Source organism: Narcine bancroftii, chromosome 4, assembly GCF_036971445.1.
Source record: "Narcine bancroftii isolate sNarBan1 chromosome 4, sNarBan1.hap1, whole genome shotgun sequence".
In the NCBI taxonomy this organism is placed as follows: domain Eukaryota; kingdom Metazoa; phylum Chordata; class Chondrichthyes; order Torpediniformes; family Narcinidae; genus Narcine; species Narcine bancroftii.
This window is the reverse complement of record NC_091472.1, coordinates 99,702,781-99,718,996: the sequence shown is the minus strand read 5'-3', so window position 1 is coordinate 99,718,996 and position 16,216 is coordinate 99,702,781. Positions and strand designations below refer to the sequence as shown.

The 16,216-nt window shown below is 40.6% G+C and overlaps 1 protein-coding gene across 4 annotated transcripts in view; it reads left to right on the top strand.

Annotated features, from left to right (window-relative positions):
* Positions 1 to 16,216, top strand: part of tulp4a (TUB like protein 4a) — a 175,678-nt gene that overhangs the window by 117,195 nt on the left and 42,267 nt on the right. For 3 of the 4 annotated variants that reach the window (XM_069932188.1, XM_069932185.1, XM_069932187.1), the window contains 3 exons: positions 10,230 to 10,374; positions 13,509 to 13,653; positions 14,081 to 14,174. In XM_069932188.1, the coding sequence (XP_069788289.1) occupies positions 10,230 to 10,374; positions 13,509 to 13,653; positions 14,081 to 14,174 (384 nt within the window). The remainder of the gene's footprint in view (positions 1 to 10,229; positions 10,375 to 13,508; positions 13,654 to 14,080; positions 14,175 to 16,216) is intronic. The other variant, XM_069932186.1, reaches the window with a different exon arrangement.

The following is a 16,216-nucleotide window of genomic DNA, read 5'->3' as shown; positions in this document are numbered from 1 at the left end:
AAACCTCTGACAACGCCATTTCCCCATGGCTTCCCTGCCACGTGGTGATACAAGGAGGGCCAGTTCGCCATGGGGATGTGCACCGCCACACCTTTATCCATTCAACCTGGCTGTGTACAAGGGTGAAATCCTTCTGGGAGGACCTGAGGGACATTCTAAAAAAAAATTACAAAGGTGAATTTTCCACAGGATCCGGAATTGTACATTCTGAGAAACATTATGGACACATGTTTTAAACTGTCCAAGTATCAAATTCAATCCGTGAAGGTCGCCTTGGCAGTAGCCAGGAAATGTATAACAGTCACATGGAAGTCCAACTTCCAACTAAATATTACATGATGGAATACGGAAATGCAGAGTTGATTTCCCCTGGAAAAAATCATGTACAATTTAAGGAGCCAATATGACACATTTGTTGGGGTATGCCAACCATATTTGCAGTATATAGGTACGCAGATAAAGTTACACCCCATCTAAATAGGAAAAAAGTAAAAATCCGAACTAATTGTAAAATGACTGAGGTAAAGGAAATGGGTCATGGCGCAGATGATTGCTCTTGTTTTGTGCCTTTTTCATTTTACCTTGTGTTACTTTGAGTTTATATTAGGTTCCTTTAAGGATGTGTGACTCTATAGATATTTGGTGTTTTATGTTTTTTGTTTAATATAATTTTTCCTTGTGATATTATGGTATGGGAGTCAAGGGAAAAAGGGCTGGGCGAGGAGGGTGGGGGAAAGGACTCTGAATGTAATATATCATTGTTGAGAAAGATTGTATTGTTCTGGATTTGTGCAAGTTTTGGAAAATCAAAAATAAAATAAAAGAGCCTGCACAATTCTAGAAAAGGTGCTTGTGAACAGATGAGACCAAGATTAACCTGAATCACAGCGATAGCAAGAGCAAAAATGTGGAGGCGTAAAGGAACTTCCCAAGATCCAAAGCATACCACCTCATCTGTGAAACATGGAACGTGGTGCTTGGAGTTTTATGGCCTGGGCGTGTGTGGCTGTCACAGGTACTGGTGCACTTATCTTTATTGATGATGTAACTGCTAATGTCAGTAGCTAAATTAATTCTGAGGTGTATAGAATCATCTTATCTGCTAAAGTTCAAGTAAATGCCTTCAAACTCATTGGACAGTACCTCATCCTACAGCAAAGCAGTGATCCCAAATGTACTGCTAAAGCAACAAAGGAGTTTTTCAAAGCTAAAAACTGAAAAGTTTTGAATTGCCAAGTCAATCATGTGATCTAAATCCAGTTGAGCATGCCTTTCATATGCTGAAGAAAAAACTGGAGGGACTAACTCCTGAAACAAGCAGGAGCTGAAGATGGCTGGAGTAGAGGCCTGGCAGATCATCACCAGAGAAGATACTCAGCACCTGGTGATGCCTATGAATCATAGACTTCAAGCAGTCATTGCTGTAAGGGTCATGCAACAAAGAACTAAATGTGACTACTTTAATAGACACACCATTGCTATGTCCCAAATATTATGGTGCCCTGAAACGAGGGGACGATATATAAAAAGTGCTGTAATTTCTACATGGTTAAACTAAAATGTATACAAATAACCTTGAATAAAATCCGAATTGTGCAGTTTAATTACATGTGAATTGTTTGATTACAAATTTACAACTGTGGAGCACAGGGGCAAATAAAGGGGGAAAAATGTGTCTCTGTCCCAAACATTATGGAGAGCACTGTATATGGCAATACTATTCTGAGTATTCAGGAACTTGATGGCAAAAAGTAAGAAACAGTCTTTAAACCAATTTCACACTCTTGAACTTTCTCCCTGATGCGAGGAAGGAGAAGTTTGTGCTTGGGGTGTGATAGGTCCTTTCTCAGTTAGTAGGAAGTGTCAATGGAGTTGATTAAGGCAGGGGAGTTTGTGTGATGTTCTGAGCTGCATTCACCATCTTCTCAATTGAAGATAGCACCAGCACCATATCAATCTTCAGATTATGGACTTGGACCAGCAAATGGCAGCACTGGTTATGCAGCTCTAGGCTCTAGGCTTTGGGCATGCAACGGAATTGTGGTCATTGAAGACAAGGTAGAGGTGATGGATGCTATATTTGTTGGAAGCATGGGAAATTTGGTGCTTCTGCCTGGTCTTGTCAGCCACTTTGCGACTTCTACATATGGTAGCCGGAAAGTGACCAGGCCCGGCAGTAGAGACATCTACTGCCCATGGGCACATCAGCCATCTTCTTTTCCTCAAAGACTGTCTCTCAGGTGTTCAATTTCTTGTTAAATCCAGTCCAGAGACTTCAGTGGTCCCTCCAACCACGGAGGAACACATGCACCCCAATATGTCGAGTGTTCTTTCAGCTGCAGATGATTCTCATATTCAAACATATGGTCATAGGTCACTCATGTTGGATTCAGTCTCAAGAAACATTTTCGGTGGGTTTTCACAGTTGCAAACGTTGCAAATTCTATTTTGGGAGTTGAGTTCTTGTCACATTTTTCTTTGGTGGATTTGAAAAATTGCTGCTTGGTGGACTGCAGCTCTTATATGCAAGTGAGCTGCATCTGTTGTCCCTCCAATGTCATCAGCTGCCTTCAACCTGGCTCCTGCATTTCCAAGCCTTCCTCAAGTTCTTCCCTCGCCAATGACCCCATTGAATAATCACACTGATGTTAAACATGTAGTAACTCACCATATAGAGACTTGGGGTCCTCTAGTGGTTGTGTGGGGTCCCCCAGACAGTCTTAAAATCAGAATCCAACCACATGCAAGTGTTGGGCATAGTGCGCAGATCTGACAGCTACTGGGTTTCACCATTGCATATGGTTCCCAAAAAAATCACCGGATCAACTCTGGTCTCTATCTTCAAAGTGTGACCTTGGATGAATTGGGTGAAAAAATTAGCCTGCAATTTTTCCGCAGGAAGGCCTTGGCCTTTTGTGCCGGCGGCTATGAGATGGGAGATTTTTGAGTCTCTTCACAATCTATAGCATCCTGGTAGAAGAACATCGATCAAGCTAGTTACAGAACGTTAAATAGGATGTTGGATGATGGGCAAGGACCTGCATGCCATGTCAACTCTTTAAAGTCTCTAGACACACCAAATCCAAACTGGGGGATTTTGTTGATCCGTTTTCAGCACTTGCACCTTGACTTGGTAGGCCTACTTCTGCCATCTCGGGGGGGGTATACTTATCTATTCACTTGTGAAGACTGGACTACCAGGTGGCAGGAGGGCATTCCTATCACTGACATCTCTGTGAAGATAGTCGCTCGGGCTTTCGTGGATTGTTGAATCCCATCTTTCAGTGTTCTGGTCACTATTACAACGGATTGAGGTTTCAGTTTGTGTCGGTGTTGTTCTGAGCTCTTATTAATCTTCTGGGCACTACCCATATTCACACTATGGCTTACCATCTGCAGGCCCATGGCCTCATTGAGCGTTTCCATCGACAATTGAAGGCAGTATTAACAGCAGGTGGTGACGCATTTCTGTGGAGTGAACGTTTGTTTGCCCATGGTTCTCCTTGGAGTGCATACTGCTGTTAAGGCAGATCTTGGATGATTAGCGGCAGGGCTAGTATATGGGACTACATTAATCTTGTCAGATGAGTTAGTGAATCTGAGTCCAAGCACAACACTCTATGATCCAGCTAGTTATGTTGATTGTCTTTGGGAAAATATGAGATCACACTGACCTCCTATGCAGCAGGTGTCACCTGTAGTGTATGTGTCAAATGATTTACAACGCTGTACTCCTGTGTTCCTCTGGCATGATGCTGTTCGCAAACCACTTCAACCAGTTTACGATAGTCCTTTTCAGGTCTTGCGATGCCACCCAAAGACTTTTGTGATCAACAGGAATGGAAAGCTAACATGATTTTCATTGACAGGTTGGAGGGACCACTGAAATCTCTGCACCATGTTCTGCGTTGGGAGTCAGAAGAGCAGTTGGACCGTGTATTGCTTGTTTTGCACTATCATATGAGGTCAGGCCAAACTGTCAGCCCTCTGGACCTTTACATAGCGGAACAGTTCCAATCAGTCGCCTCCTTGCATGGCTCGGATGCTGAGGCAGGGGCTGTTGCGGTCGCATAACCTTTGTTGTGAGTGGTGCTGGCTGCCACTTATGATATAAGTGAAGAAACGCACGGGGATAATAACGCGGATGCACGGGTGTGCTAAGCATCAGTATACGGGTGATGAATCTCAGATGCAAGAGGAGGCGAGTGAGAGTGCCAGGATCACCCATGTGGTGGTGAGCCAATGAGAAGGTCAGAGGAGTTTAGCTGGTGTTTGGGGAGTTGAAGAATGCAATGTTGTGTCTAGTGAATAATAAATGAATTCATGATATGCTGAAAGATACGAGAGAGTGTATTCTTTATTTGTTTGTAAGCTGTGGTAAATCAGTGCCGTTCAAAGTCTATGATTAGCGCCTTTGTCTTCCTGACATTGAGAGGTTGTTTTCTGGGCCCTGGGCCACTAAACTCTCAATCTCCTTCTTGCATTCCATCTCATGTGATATCCAGCCAATAACCATAGTGTCATTGGCAAACTTAAAGATGGGGTAAAAGCAGTATTTGGCTCTGCAGTCACGGATGTAGCAGTATAATAGGGAAGCTGACAACCATTCTTAAGGTGCACTGGTGTTCAGTGCGATTGTGGAGGAGGTGTTATTTCCCAACCCCTCCCATCCTATCCTCATTACACCAGCTCTCTCTTCTTTACACATTGTCTTAATGAAGAGTTTTGGCTTGAAACAATGGCCATTTTTTCTCCCCCATTGATGCTGCTCAACCCTACTGGGTTCCTCCAACAAATTGTGTTTTGTTCACTGATAGTATCAATGTTCAAAAATATGTTACCCCATTAGGTGCAGCAAGGAATGAGGAAAGCATGCTGACCTTTTATTGCAGATGAATTTGAGATCAGGAGTGAAGCAGACTCACTACAATGCAGGAAGTGTGAAAACTCACTGAAAATGTTTCTTGAGACTGAATCCAACATGAGTGACCTACAACCATATGTTTGAATATGAGAATCATCTGCAGCTGAAAGAACACTCGACATATTGGGGTGCATGTGTTCCTCCGTGGTTGGAGGGACCACTGAAATCTCTGCATCGGATTTGACAAGAAATTGAACACCTGAGAGATAGTCTTTGAGGAAAAGAAGATGGCTGATGTACCCATGGGCAGTAGATGCTTCTACTGCCGGGCCTGGTCACTTTCCGGCTGCCATATGTTGTAAGGTAAAACATCATGAGATGGGAATGTGTAGGGAGTTACCCTGTACAGGGCAGTAACAAGAAGGGGAGGTGTCCTTGTACTCCTGTTAGGTAAAACATCATGAGATGGGAATGTACAGGGCTGTAACAAGATGTAAATGCATCCTTGTACTTACAAGATAAGAGAGACATTGATGGATTGAGAGGCAGGAAGCTAGCAGGGAAAGGATAGCAACAGTTTTAGTCATTGGACAAGTAATGATATGATGATGTTCTAAGCATGTATCCAAGGGTATAAAAAATCACCATTTTGCTGATAACGGCAGAATGCATTCTCCGACTAACTTTGTTAGTCGCAAGTGTTACAATCCGGTAATAAAGAACAAAGAACCCTGATTTCGACTCAGCCTGGTGTTTGTCTCACTCATTCATGAACAAAGCAGACCTAACAATGTAGAAGTCGAAAAGCTCCTTTCAGACTGCTTAGTTTAGTTGGAGCTACAGTTGACTCAATGAGGAGCATATAGAAGGTGAAGTGTCCTAGATGGAAGCTTCTGCACGATGGTCACATCTCTTGTTTAGCTGGATAGTACATGGGTCACTGGCAAAAAGAGCAGATAGGCAGTGCCGGAGTTCCCTGTGGTTATTTCTCCTTTTTAAACATGTATATGCTGTATTATCTGTTGGGAGGGGGAAAGGCCTTTCAGTGAAAATCACCACCAGCCCTACGGCTGGTTCTGCTGTACAGTGGGGAGAATGAAAGTCTAGACGTGCAGTAGTGATAGTCAGAGGGACAGACGGACATTTCTGTGGCTGAGACTTGGATGGCGTGCTAACTTCGAGGTGGTAGCGTCAAGGATGTCTCAGAGCAAGTATAGAACATTCTGAAAGTGACTGGTGGGGTGGTTGCAGCCGAAGTACTAGTCCCTTTTGGAGCATTGGACCATTGTTGGAGAAATGGATCTTGAGCAGGTTAAAGGCTGACGTTAGTTTAAAGCTTTAGAGATTGGAGGAGGGATGGAAAGGAGAAAGATAATATTTTCAGTCATGTGTGGCAAAGGTTGCTGTGATAAACTGTTGAAGCCATCCAGTTCATAGCCACTAGGGACAGTGAGAAGGATAGGATACAAAGCAACATTTAAGAATTAAAATGCAGAACTTTAGGAAGTAGTGCGCTGACCAGGCCAGGTTACTACATGGAGTTAGTATTGCAGATGGATGGTCCACAACAGATGTACAGTTCTGATACAAACTTAGAAAGAGAGTTATCTGAGATCATTGAATTTGATTCCTTAAGTTCAGGAGGCTACAAATGCCCAGACAGAAGATGAGATACTGTCCCTCCACTTATATTGAGTCTTGTCAAGACATTGCAAGTGTTATTCATTGATAAGAGTGGGTATGGCACCCAGGAGAAGTGGAAATATCTTCATCCATCTACCATCCTATTTACAAAATAAAATAAATTTATTTTCTCTTTTCTCTGGTTCTGATGAAAGGCCTTAAACCTGAAATATTAATTGTATGTCTCTGTTGATGGATTTTTGGATATTAAAAGAATCAAAGGTCTATAGGGATAATGAAGGCAGAAGATCAGCTAACATCTTGCTGAATGATTAAGCAATGACAAAGGACCTACTCCTGCATCTTTATTTTCTTCTAGCTGTGAAATGAGCATTATTTTCAGAAAATACGCTTTAAAAAACTATTTGCTGGAGTCTGTTCAAAGAATGGGATCCCGGAGTTGGCATTTTAAGCATTGAACAATACTTGCAAAATGGTGGTTTAGATTTTATTTGAAGTTTGTTTCAGAATCTGCTGAATCTTTCGGTCCATGAGTTTGATTTGCACGCTGTATCCTGGCTTGGAGTGAATGTTTCTGCAATACCTAATGCTTAGGAAATTTATCAGATCCCTCATCTATTCATTTTCCTTGAAGAGTTTGAATCTCGCGTTACATAAATTATGCTGCTGAAGGTTTGTTGATCATCTTGTTTTTTGACCATTGAAAGCAAGACCTATTTAGTTAATGTTACAGCATTTGCTATTTTATTTAGATGGCTTTTGCAGTTATGCAAAAGACCTTTCATAATTTTATGGGTTAATCTTCAATTTTTATTTATTTGCCTTCCGATAGATAGATAGAAATTAGTATAAATCATGATAAAGTATTAACTTCATGCATGTTTCTGGTTAAAAAGCGATTAGTCAGCTATATTCTCCTCTGTGGTCTTGGTCAGGCGGTTTGTGATACAAATACTAACCAGCAGATGGTGATGCTCACTAGGTTTAAATATATACAAATAACTGAGGTAACCTACAATAAATCTGATATATAAAAAATAAAATTATAGCAGCCAAATGAATTCTAAAGTTCACTATTACTCTTATTGCCACATCCAGATTTCTGTTTGCATCATTTGGAAATGTTTAAATATAAATTTAGAGATGCACCACGGTAATAGGCCTGACTTGTGAGCCCACGCTGTCTAAATACACCAACTTGACCAATAAATCTGTTAATGCTGTATGTCTTTGAAACATGGAGGAAACCCACACAGCCATTGGGGAATGTACAAGCTCAATGCAGTGGTGGATTTGAATCCAGGTTGCTGGCTTTAATAATGTTGCAAATAGCATTGTGCTAACCACTATCCTAACCATGCCGTCCCACCAAATCAAAAGTTCAGTTTTATCTTTAGCCGCTTTCAGGTGGCCAGAATACCCCAATGTAAAGCCGCATGTTCTACCTAAATACGGTTGTCGGGAGGCCACATGAAAGTGCAAAACCTGGCCCCGAGGAGTACTCACCCAACCCTCCTCGGAGAGGTATAATCTCTGCATCTGAGCAATCCCCCAAGGTACCTGAAAGCAGCTGTTCGGGGGCAGGCTCATGTCAATCAGTTGGCAACCCGACGCCCTGCACCTAACAGATCCCCCTCCCTGCGACCGACAGCTCCCACTCCCTGCACCCGATAGCCCCCCTCCTCACTGCCTGACAGCCCCCCTCCCCACATTGGCCGTGCCAGCCCCGTAGTCCCGCGCCAGCCGCCCCTGCCTCCCAACCCTGATATCCCATGTCAGCTGCCCCTGCCCTGATGTCCCACACCGGCTGCCCCTGCCCCGAAGTCCCGCCCTGGCTGCCCCAGCCCTGACAGCAGGCGGGACTACGGCCACAGTCAACAGGAGCTAGTGTGCGCTTTGAGGTGCCTCTCTTGCAGCCGGCCCTTTCAGGTGCCAGAACAGTGCCTTCAGTGCTGCCACCTAAACATCCATTCGAACACACCCGCAGCCACTTCTGCAGGCGCATTCTCGGAGCGATTGCACCTGAAAACGACTTTTGAGTTCTTTAATGGGCTTGCAGAATAATCTAAAGCAGTGTCATCATTTATAACTATTTTTAAAATCATGCCTTTCATTATTCTAAAATTAATATTCCTTGTATGCAAGGGTCAATAACAGTAGATTTTTGGGTAGAAAGTTGGGTCAGATTGCAGGAGGAACACAGGGCTGTAAAATTCATGCATTTAAATGAAATTAGTGGAATCTGAAGGAAGAAAACCTCTTAGTGTGCATACCATGAAGAGACTTTACAGTGGAACAGTAAAATGGAGAAATTAGACTGCAGTGTGAGAATTTGCAGAATTGGTGGGATTTGTTAAATATATGCAGTCTTCTCTTTCTGATTTTTTTTTCTTTTTGATCATGTGTTGTTTTGCACCCAGTCATTACTGACAAAAAAATTTGCCCCACAGATTCTCCTGTGGCATCATATCAAATCCAAATCCTAACTTGAATCTGGAATGTACAGTACCCTGTTTGATAATGGATTAAACTGCTAACAAACTACACTCAATTGTTACTGTTGGTGAAATCAATGGATAATTCTTTCACTAAGTGAATTTCATCTGATTATTTGGTTTAAAACTATTGGCTGTAATAATGTGGCAAAAATCCAGCAAGCTCATTATAACCTCTTTTCCACTGGCATCTTGTCCCAGAAATTAACAGGGAATTAACGAGTTAAGGGTCCAGTGGAAAAGGAAACCAATCAGCACGCCAGCTTCAAATGACGTCAAATCGCAACAGAGATTGACGGCCTCCACCCCATCTCATCTCCCCTGGCCTCTACCCCTCCTCATATCCCCTGCGTGCTGATTAAATTAGTGGAAAAAGGACAACTTTCATCCATTCCATTTGAAGGTAGATTCTCTGATCCCCAGGGATGATTGTGTGGAGTCGAAAAACAGTCAGTGTCATGGTTAAAGATAGCCTAGTGGAAACAGCACAAATGGCTTCCTATCCCGGGACACTGCATGGCCAATTAACTGGGATGCCAGAAAAAAGGGCTTATGATAGAAATAACAAAGCTTGAATTTGTCCTTCAGTCTGTCTTTTTAAAGTTCTGGCTTTTGTTGCTTACAATTTTAAAAATATAAATAATGAAAGAATAACTTTGCTACTGCATCTTAAGAATTTTATTTCTCTTGAAAATCACTTGCATGAATTTGAATAATTTGCCTTTTGACTTCTATATGCCCCTTGCCAAGATAGTTGGTCACATTATATTGTAATTCACTTCCTGCACTCTTCAGCCTGAAATTGGTGCAAGCAAGTACTATTGTGTAATATAAAGGACAACACGGTTAATGTAGTGGTTAGTGCAAGGTTCTTCCAACAACCCTCATTAAGGAGTTTGTACGTTATCCCAGTGTCTGCATGGGTTTCCTCTGGGTGCTCCGGTTTCCTCCCACCCTGCAAAACATATGGGGGTTGTAGGTTAATTGGGACAATTGGGCGACATGAGGTTGAGGGCTGGAAGGGCTTGTTATTGTGCTGTATGTCCAAATTAAAAATATGGATTACAAAGTCAGATTTCCAAGTGTTTTGGTTGCCATCTGCTCAATTTAATTGTATTACCCTGAATTAACACAAGATGGAATATTATTTCTCAAATAATTGTAATTATACTTAGAACTGCAAGATGATAGTTCATGTTGGTTGTGCTTTATCTTGATTTTACCAGATGAAACCTTTGGCAACAACTTCATTTCAAATGTGATTGACAGCTGTAATTGTTCTGACTCCAGTGATATAGAATTAAGTGATGACTGGGTTGGGAAGAAATCTCCAAAGATCTCCCGACCAAGCAAATCTCCCAAATTACCCAGGTACACAAACCATTTGAGATCTAATATGTTTGACGATTTGTGTATTTATCTGATTTTGATTGTTTCCAGGAAGTTTTATTTCTACTCGGTTATGCTTCATTGATGCCTTTGTGCTTGTCATTAAATAAATTGAACTGTCTCTGAATTTAAAATGGGTAGCATTTTTCCTACAGCAGAGATTTTAATTTAGTAAAATGTCCCAATGATAAGAGTTGATACCAAGTCGTGTAATGAATAATTGGAAAAGCTTGGTTAAAGTTAAAAGTTTTAGAGCTAATTGGGAGTAGGTGGGGGGAGGGAGAAAAGGTTTAGCAAATATGAATGCATGGCCAGGACACAGTAACATATCCAAGAAAAGGGTATTGCTAAAGGCCAAGAATGGAAAGACACTTTTGGAAAAGAGTGAAGCCATGGGGGGGTGGGGGGGCGGGGAGGCTTTGTGGGGGGAGAAAAGAGAAGTTTCTTTTAAATAGAGATGATGCAAGACCAGAATCCAATGTCAAGGGATAATTGGTGAATGAGGTTTTGGTTGGGCTCAACATAATCTTGATTAACTTGGATTTGAGGAGGATGTCAGATGGGAGGATTGGACTTTCTGAATTGAAAAGTGGATGAGAGGTAAACAGAAATGGGCAATTTAAAGGTAGTCTTAGTGTTAAGGCGAATATGAAGCTGAGCATAATCAAAGAGAATGCACAGATAGTAGAAGATCTAGTTAAAAGCCACTGAAGGGATGGTGTTAGTGCTTCAAAATGGAGATTTTGATAGAAAGATTTATAAAATAAGTAGGAGGATATCAAGTGGTGAGGAGGAACAGTGGAACTTTGGAGTCTTGCACTTAAAAGTTGCAATATTGATTAGTAAGCTGGTTAAAAAGGCCTATGCGTGCTTTCCTTCATTATTCAAGGCATATAAGAGCATCGAGTCTGTGCTAGAATACTAGTTAGACCACACTTCGACAATGCATACAGTTCACATAACAGAAAGTATGTAATGATCAAGAGAATGTAGAAATTTATGTGGATATTGCTAGACTAGAAAATTGTAGTTGTGATGTACCCCTGTGTTATGGCAATTTCTGTGGTAGAAATTCTCCCTCATGCAATTCACAAATCCTTACCAAAATCCAGAATAGACATTTGCTCTTATGGAATATATGTAATTTTTTTTTAAAGCATAAAATTTTCACAATGAACAAAATTAATTCACTAAGGACAATTGTAGATTGCTGGGTCACAGTGGGAGGCTTCTTAAAAATTTGCTTTGGAAATTGTGAAGGCAACTTTATCCATTGATATTTGTGTAATAATGTTTTTATCAAACAATGTAACATGCAGTTCTATTTAATTAAAATAGTAATCCTTACTCTTCTGCCTAAAATACAATCAAAATTCTCTTGCTTAATGATCATGAATCCAAGCGAGCATTATTGTTGAGAGAATATTGTTTCACCACTGACTATAAAGAGTTTGTACGTTCCTCTGTATAAACCCGCCCCGGTTTCCTCCAGGTACTTCAGTTCACTTCCATGGTCCAAAAGTGAACAGGTTATTGGGTTAGTTGGTCATATAGGTGTATTTGGATGATGTAGGCTCATAAGTCAGAAGATCTTGTATCTTTTAACAAAAAAACAGGGGAACATGGGATTCACTTGGGAAAAAGGATTTTTATTATAGAAAACGTGATAAGAACGGTTTTCTTGGAATACAACCCTGTTGTAATTTGGGGCTACACTGTATCAGGCTGTTTTAATTTTTCTTAGTGACAGATGTGGCTCATGGGAGAATTAACTGAAATATACAAAATAGAGAGGTCCTAGAGAGTAAATAGGAAGGATTAAATAGATGGATTATAAATCAGAGGTACAGATTTAAGATAATTGGTAGGATTAGAATGGAGTTGAGACAAATCTCCTCTTCACCCAAAGGTTAGTGAGCGTTTGCAACTGTCTGCCTCAAAGGGTGAGAGAGGCAGAAACCCTCATCACATTTAAGCAATGCTTGGATATACTTGGTGAGCTATAATGTGCAGATGTAGGGACCCAGTGCTGGAAAGTGGAAATAGGTTGGATGTTTTTGACTGTTATCAACATGAACCAAACCTACATACCACTTTCTAATTTCCACCATCTACAACATGATCCCACCACCAGACACATTTTCCCCTCTCCTTCCCTCTCCACCGCTCCCTCCGTGACTCCCTTGTCCACTCATCCCTTCACACCAATCATCCCCTTAGCACCTTCCCCTGCGACTGCAGGAAGTGCCATACCTCCTCCCTCACCATTGTTCATGGTCCCAAACAGTCCTTTCAAATGAAGCAAATCTTGTGTATCCACAGGAGTTATCTACTGCATGTTGTGTTCCCACTGTGGCTTTTTCTACATCGGAGAGACTGGGCACCTTTGCTCTGTCTGCATCAATGACAGGGATCTCCTGCCAATGACTTCAATTCCACGCCCATTCCCATGCTAACATGTCTGTCCATGGCCTCTTGTACTGTTCCACCAAGATAACCTTTAAATTGGAGGAACAACACTTAATTTTCCATCTGGGCACTTTTCAGCTGGATGGCATTAACAATGACTGCTCAGGTTTCTTCTCACCTACTCCTTGTTCTCTCTCCTTTCCTTTTCCCTTTGTCTTCTTTCCTCCAGCTTGCCACCCCTTCCCTTTCCATTCACAGAGCCATACTTCCTCCCCCTGCTTGCTGGTGTGCTCTCCTTATCCTGCATTTCCCCCCCCCCACTCCATTTTGTTCGGGAGCCTGAAGGGCTCAAGCTCAAAACATTGATTATGTATCTTTATCTTTGCTCTATAAAGTACAGTGTTTGACCTGATGAGTTTCTCCAGCATTATGTTTACTTCAACCACGGTGTCTGCAGACTCATGTTTAACCACGAGTAACCAAATGGCTGCCTATATTATACTGTAATTTTTATATGATGCTATGAAAGTACACCATATGAAGTCCTCAGCTCCTGTACTATATAAAATGTTCTTAAAATGTTCAATGGCACAATTTGATTCTAAATCAACTAATTGTAGCCAACATAGCAGTTGGTCTGCTAAAATTGGCTCCAGTCAGCCAAAGATATGATAACTTCATGTTAATTCATTTGCATTTTTCATCAGAATTAATCTTGATGCTAGAAAATCACCCAAACTTTCTCGGGCTAGCCAGGAGATGTCAAAGTCTCCACGATTACCAATTAGAAAACCTTCTATTGGTTCCCCAAGCTTAACTCGTAAAGAATTTCCTTTGGAAGATATCACGCAGGTATGAAGTTACACATTTGATTCTTTTCTGGCATTCTTGGTTGATATCAAAGTGAAATGTGTAGTGCAGATTGATTGAACAGTTACATTTTTAGTTGGCTCTTGTGCGTAGAACAAGTATCTAGAATGAATGGAAAATTTAGGCAATAAATTGCTAATCTTCTAATGTCTTACAGTTCTGTGATATATTTTAATATGATGGATGTCTGTTGGGGAATGAACATTATTCAGAATAAAGATTCACTGCTTTTAGGTTAGTTGTAAAAATAATTTGGTTACAAGGTTCTATCTTGTCCAAACAGCATACTATAATGTAAAGTTTAAGTTGATTTATTTTATGGAACTTATTTGTCGTATAAATTGGGATGAGCTGTCTTAAACCAATACTTTTTATGTTTTAAGAAGAAAATTTAATTCTTTTGCTTCAGCACAACTATCTTGCTCAGGTCACATCGAATATTTGGGGAACAAAGTTCAAGATTGTAGGATTGGCTTCATTTCTACCAAGTAATCTTGGTGCAGGTAGGAATTTAAAAATTACCCTGCCTAAGAACAAGTTTATGCTTGTCAAATGAAAAAAAAATCTGATTAATTCTGATATTGGAAACCTGAAATGCCCAGCGTTTAAGACTTTGAAAGATGTAGCTGCTGGGTTGGGTCTTGTCGGTGACTGAACCAACAAGAGAAATGAACCTATTGGACCGCTTCCTTGACCTGTGACAGATGCATTTTTCTATGACAACATTGGTAGAACTGACCACGTCACAGACCTTGTGAAGAGGGAAGGACACCCTTTGCATTGCATTTCATAGCACTACCTTCATGGTAAATGGAATAGATTCAGAACTAAAAAGTGTGTGCATCTATGAGGTGCTGTGGACCTTAAGCACAGCAGAAACACAATCTAACCTCATGGACCAGTCCTCCCTCTCTCTACCATTACTGTAAAGCCAGGAGATCATTTTAGGTATATTGAGAAGTGTAGGGAGCAGTACCATGCATGCCTAAAAAATGAGGTGTAAAATGAGACAGCCAAACATGCCACAGATGCTGAACTGACCAAATCCTTCACGTTAAAGTTCTGCAGTCGTACCATGTCCACTTATGAAAGGTAGTAAGCAACTAGTGGGAGAAGGAGATGCCATGGATGTCCCCATTCTCAACCTACTCTTTGCTGTTAACATGCCATTGACCACAAAATCATCCAGACCAGGTGTGTACATCATAAGTACAAGGGCAGATCAGATTCAAATGAGTGACTCTCCCCTGAAAGCCCAAAGCCATTTAGCCATCAACAAGGCACCAGTCAGTCGTGTGACCAAGTGCATCTCCAGCAATGCACAGATCCTAAAAAAACCTGGACTGGTTCTATAAGTTGCTCCCAAGAATTGTCCTTCACCCCAGCATCTTAGACAAGCGATGTTGCATGAGGAGGGCACTGCCCTAAGACACCTTGTGGCTTTAGCCGATGCAGCTGATCTTTGTTCCCAGGTAACAGCATTCTTTTTTTTAAATTAATTAAAAAGTTTAAAATCACAAAAAAAACATTACTTTAAATCAACTTCTAATACTAATACAATTTGTGTGTGTGATATATATATATATATATATAAATATAATAAATAGAATAAGATAGTGAATTAAGAAGAAACCCCCCCCCCACCAATATCCCTCCCCCCCACTAAACCCCCTACTAAAAAGGAAGTACAATTTAGGACAAGAGGTTCACAACAGGAGTACTCCATATTATAAAACTTCTTCTAATGTAAAGAAGCCTTTAGGAAAAAGGGAATGTCTGAGTTTCATTTAAATATTCATACTGGGCCTTTGTAAATATGGGGACCATATTTTCTAAAATATATATAGTATATATCTCTTAAGTTATAAGTAATTTTTTCAAATGATATGCAACTCCAATTTTCTGCATGCCATTTTTGCATTTCCAAATCTATATCTTATTTCAAAATTATAACAATACATTTCTTAGCTATTGCTAAAGCAATTTGTACAAATTTCACTTGATACATATTCAATTTTAATTAGGTTTAACTCCTTTAATATCCCCCAATAGAATTAACATTGGATCCTGTGGGAATTTAACCCCCATTGTTTGTTTTAACAAATTACCTACCTATTTCCATCCAAAAAAGTTTAACTTAAGACATTTCCAAGTAGAATGTAAAAATGTACCAACCTCTTATGCACATCTAAAACGTAAATCTGAAAAGGTATGGTTAAATCTATTTAATATTTGAGGTGTCACATATAACTGATGGATAAAATTATATTGTACCGACCTATATCTCACGTTTATTGTATTTTTCATACTTTCTCTACACAACTCAATCCAACTATGCTTAACTATTTGCCTATTCAAATCTATCTCCCATCTTTGTCTTGATTTATGATTCCCTACTTTGCAGGCTTTCCTTTGTAACAATTTATACATTGCCAAAATTAATTTCTTTAAATCTCTATTACATATCAGTGACTCTACCTCTGTCCCTGCTGGGAATGACAAATCATGACCAAAGTTATCCCAGAAAAAGTTAATAACCTGATAA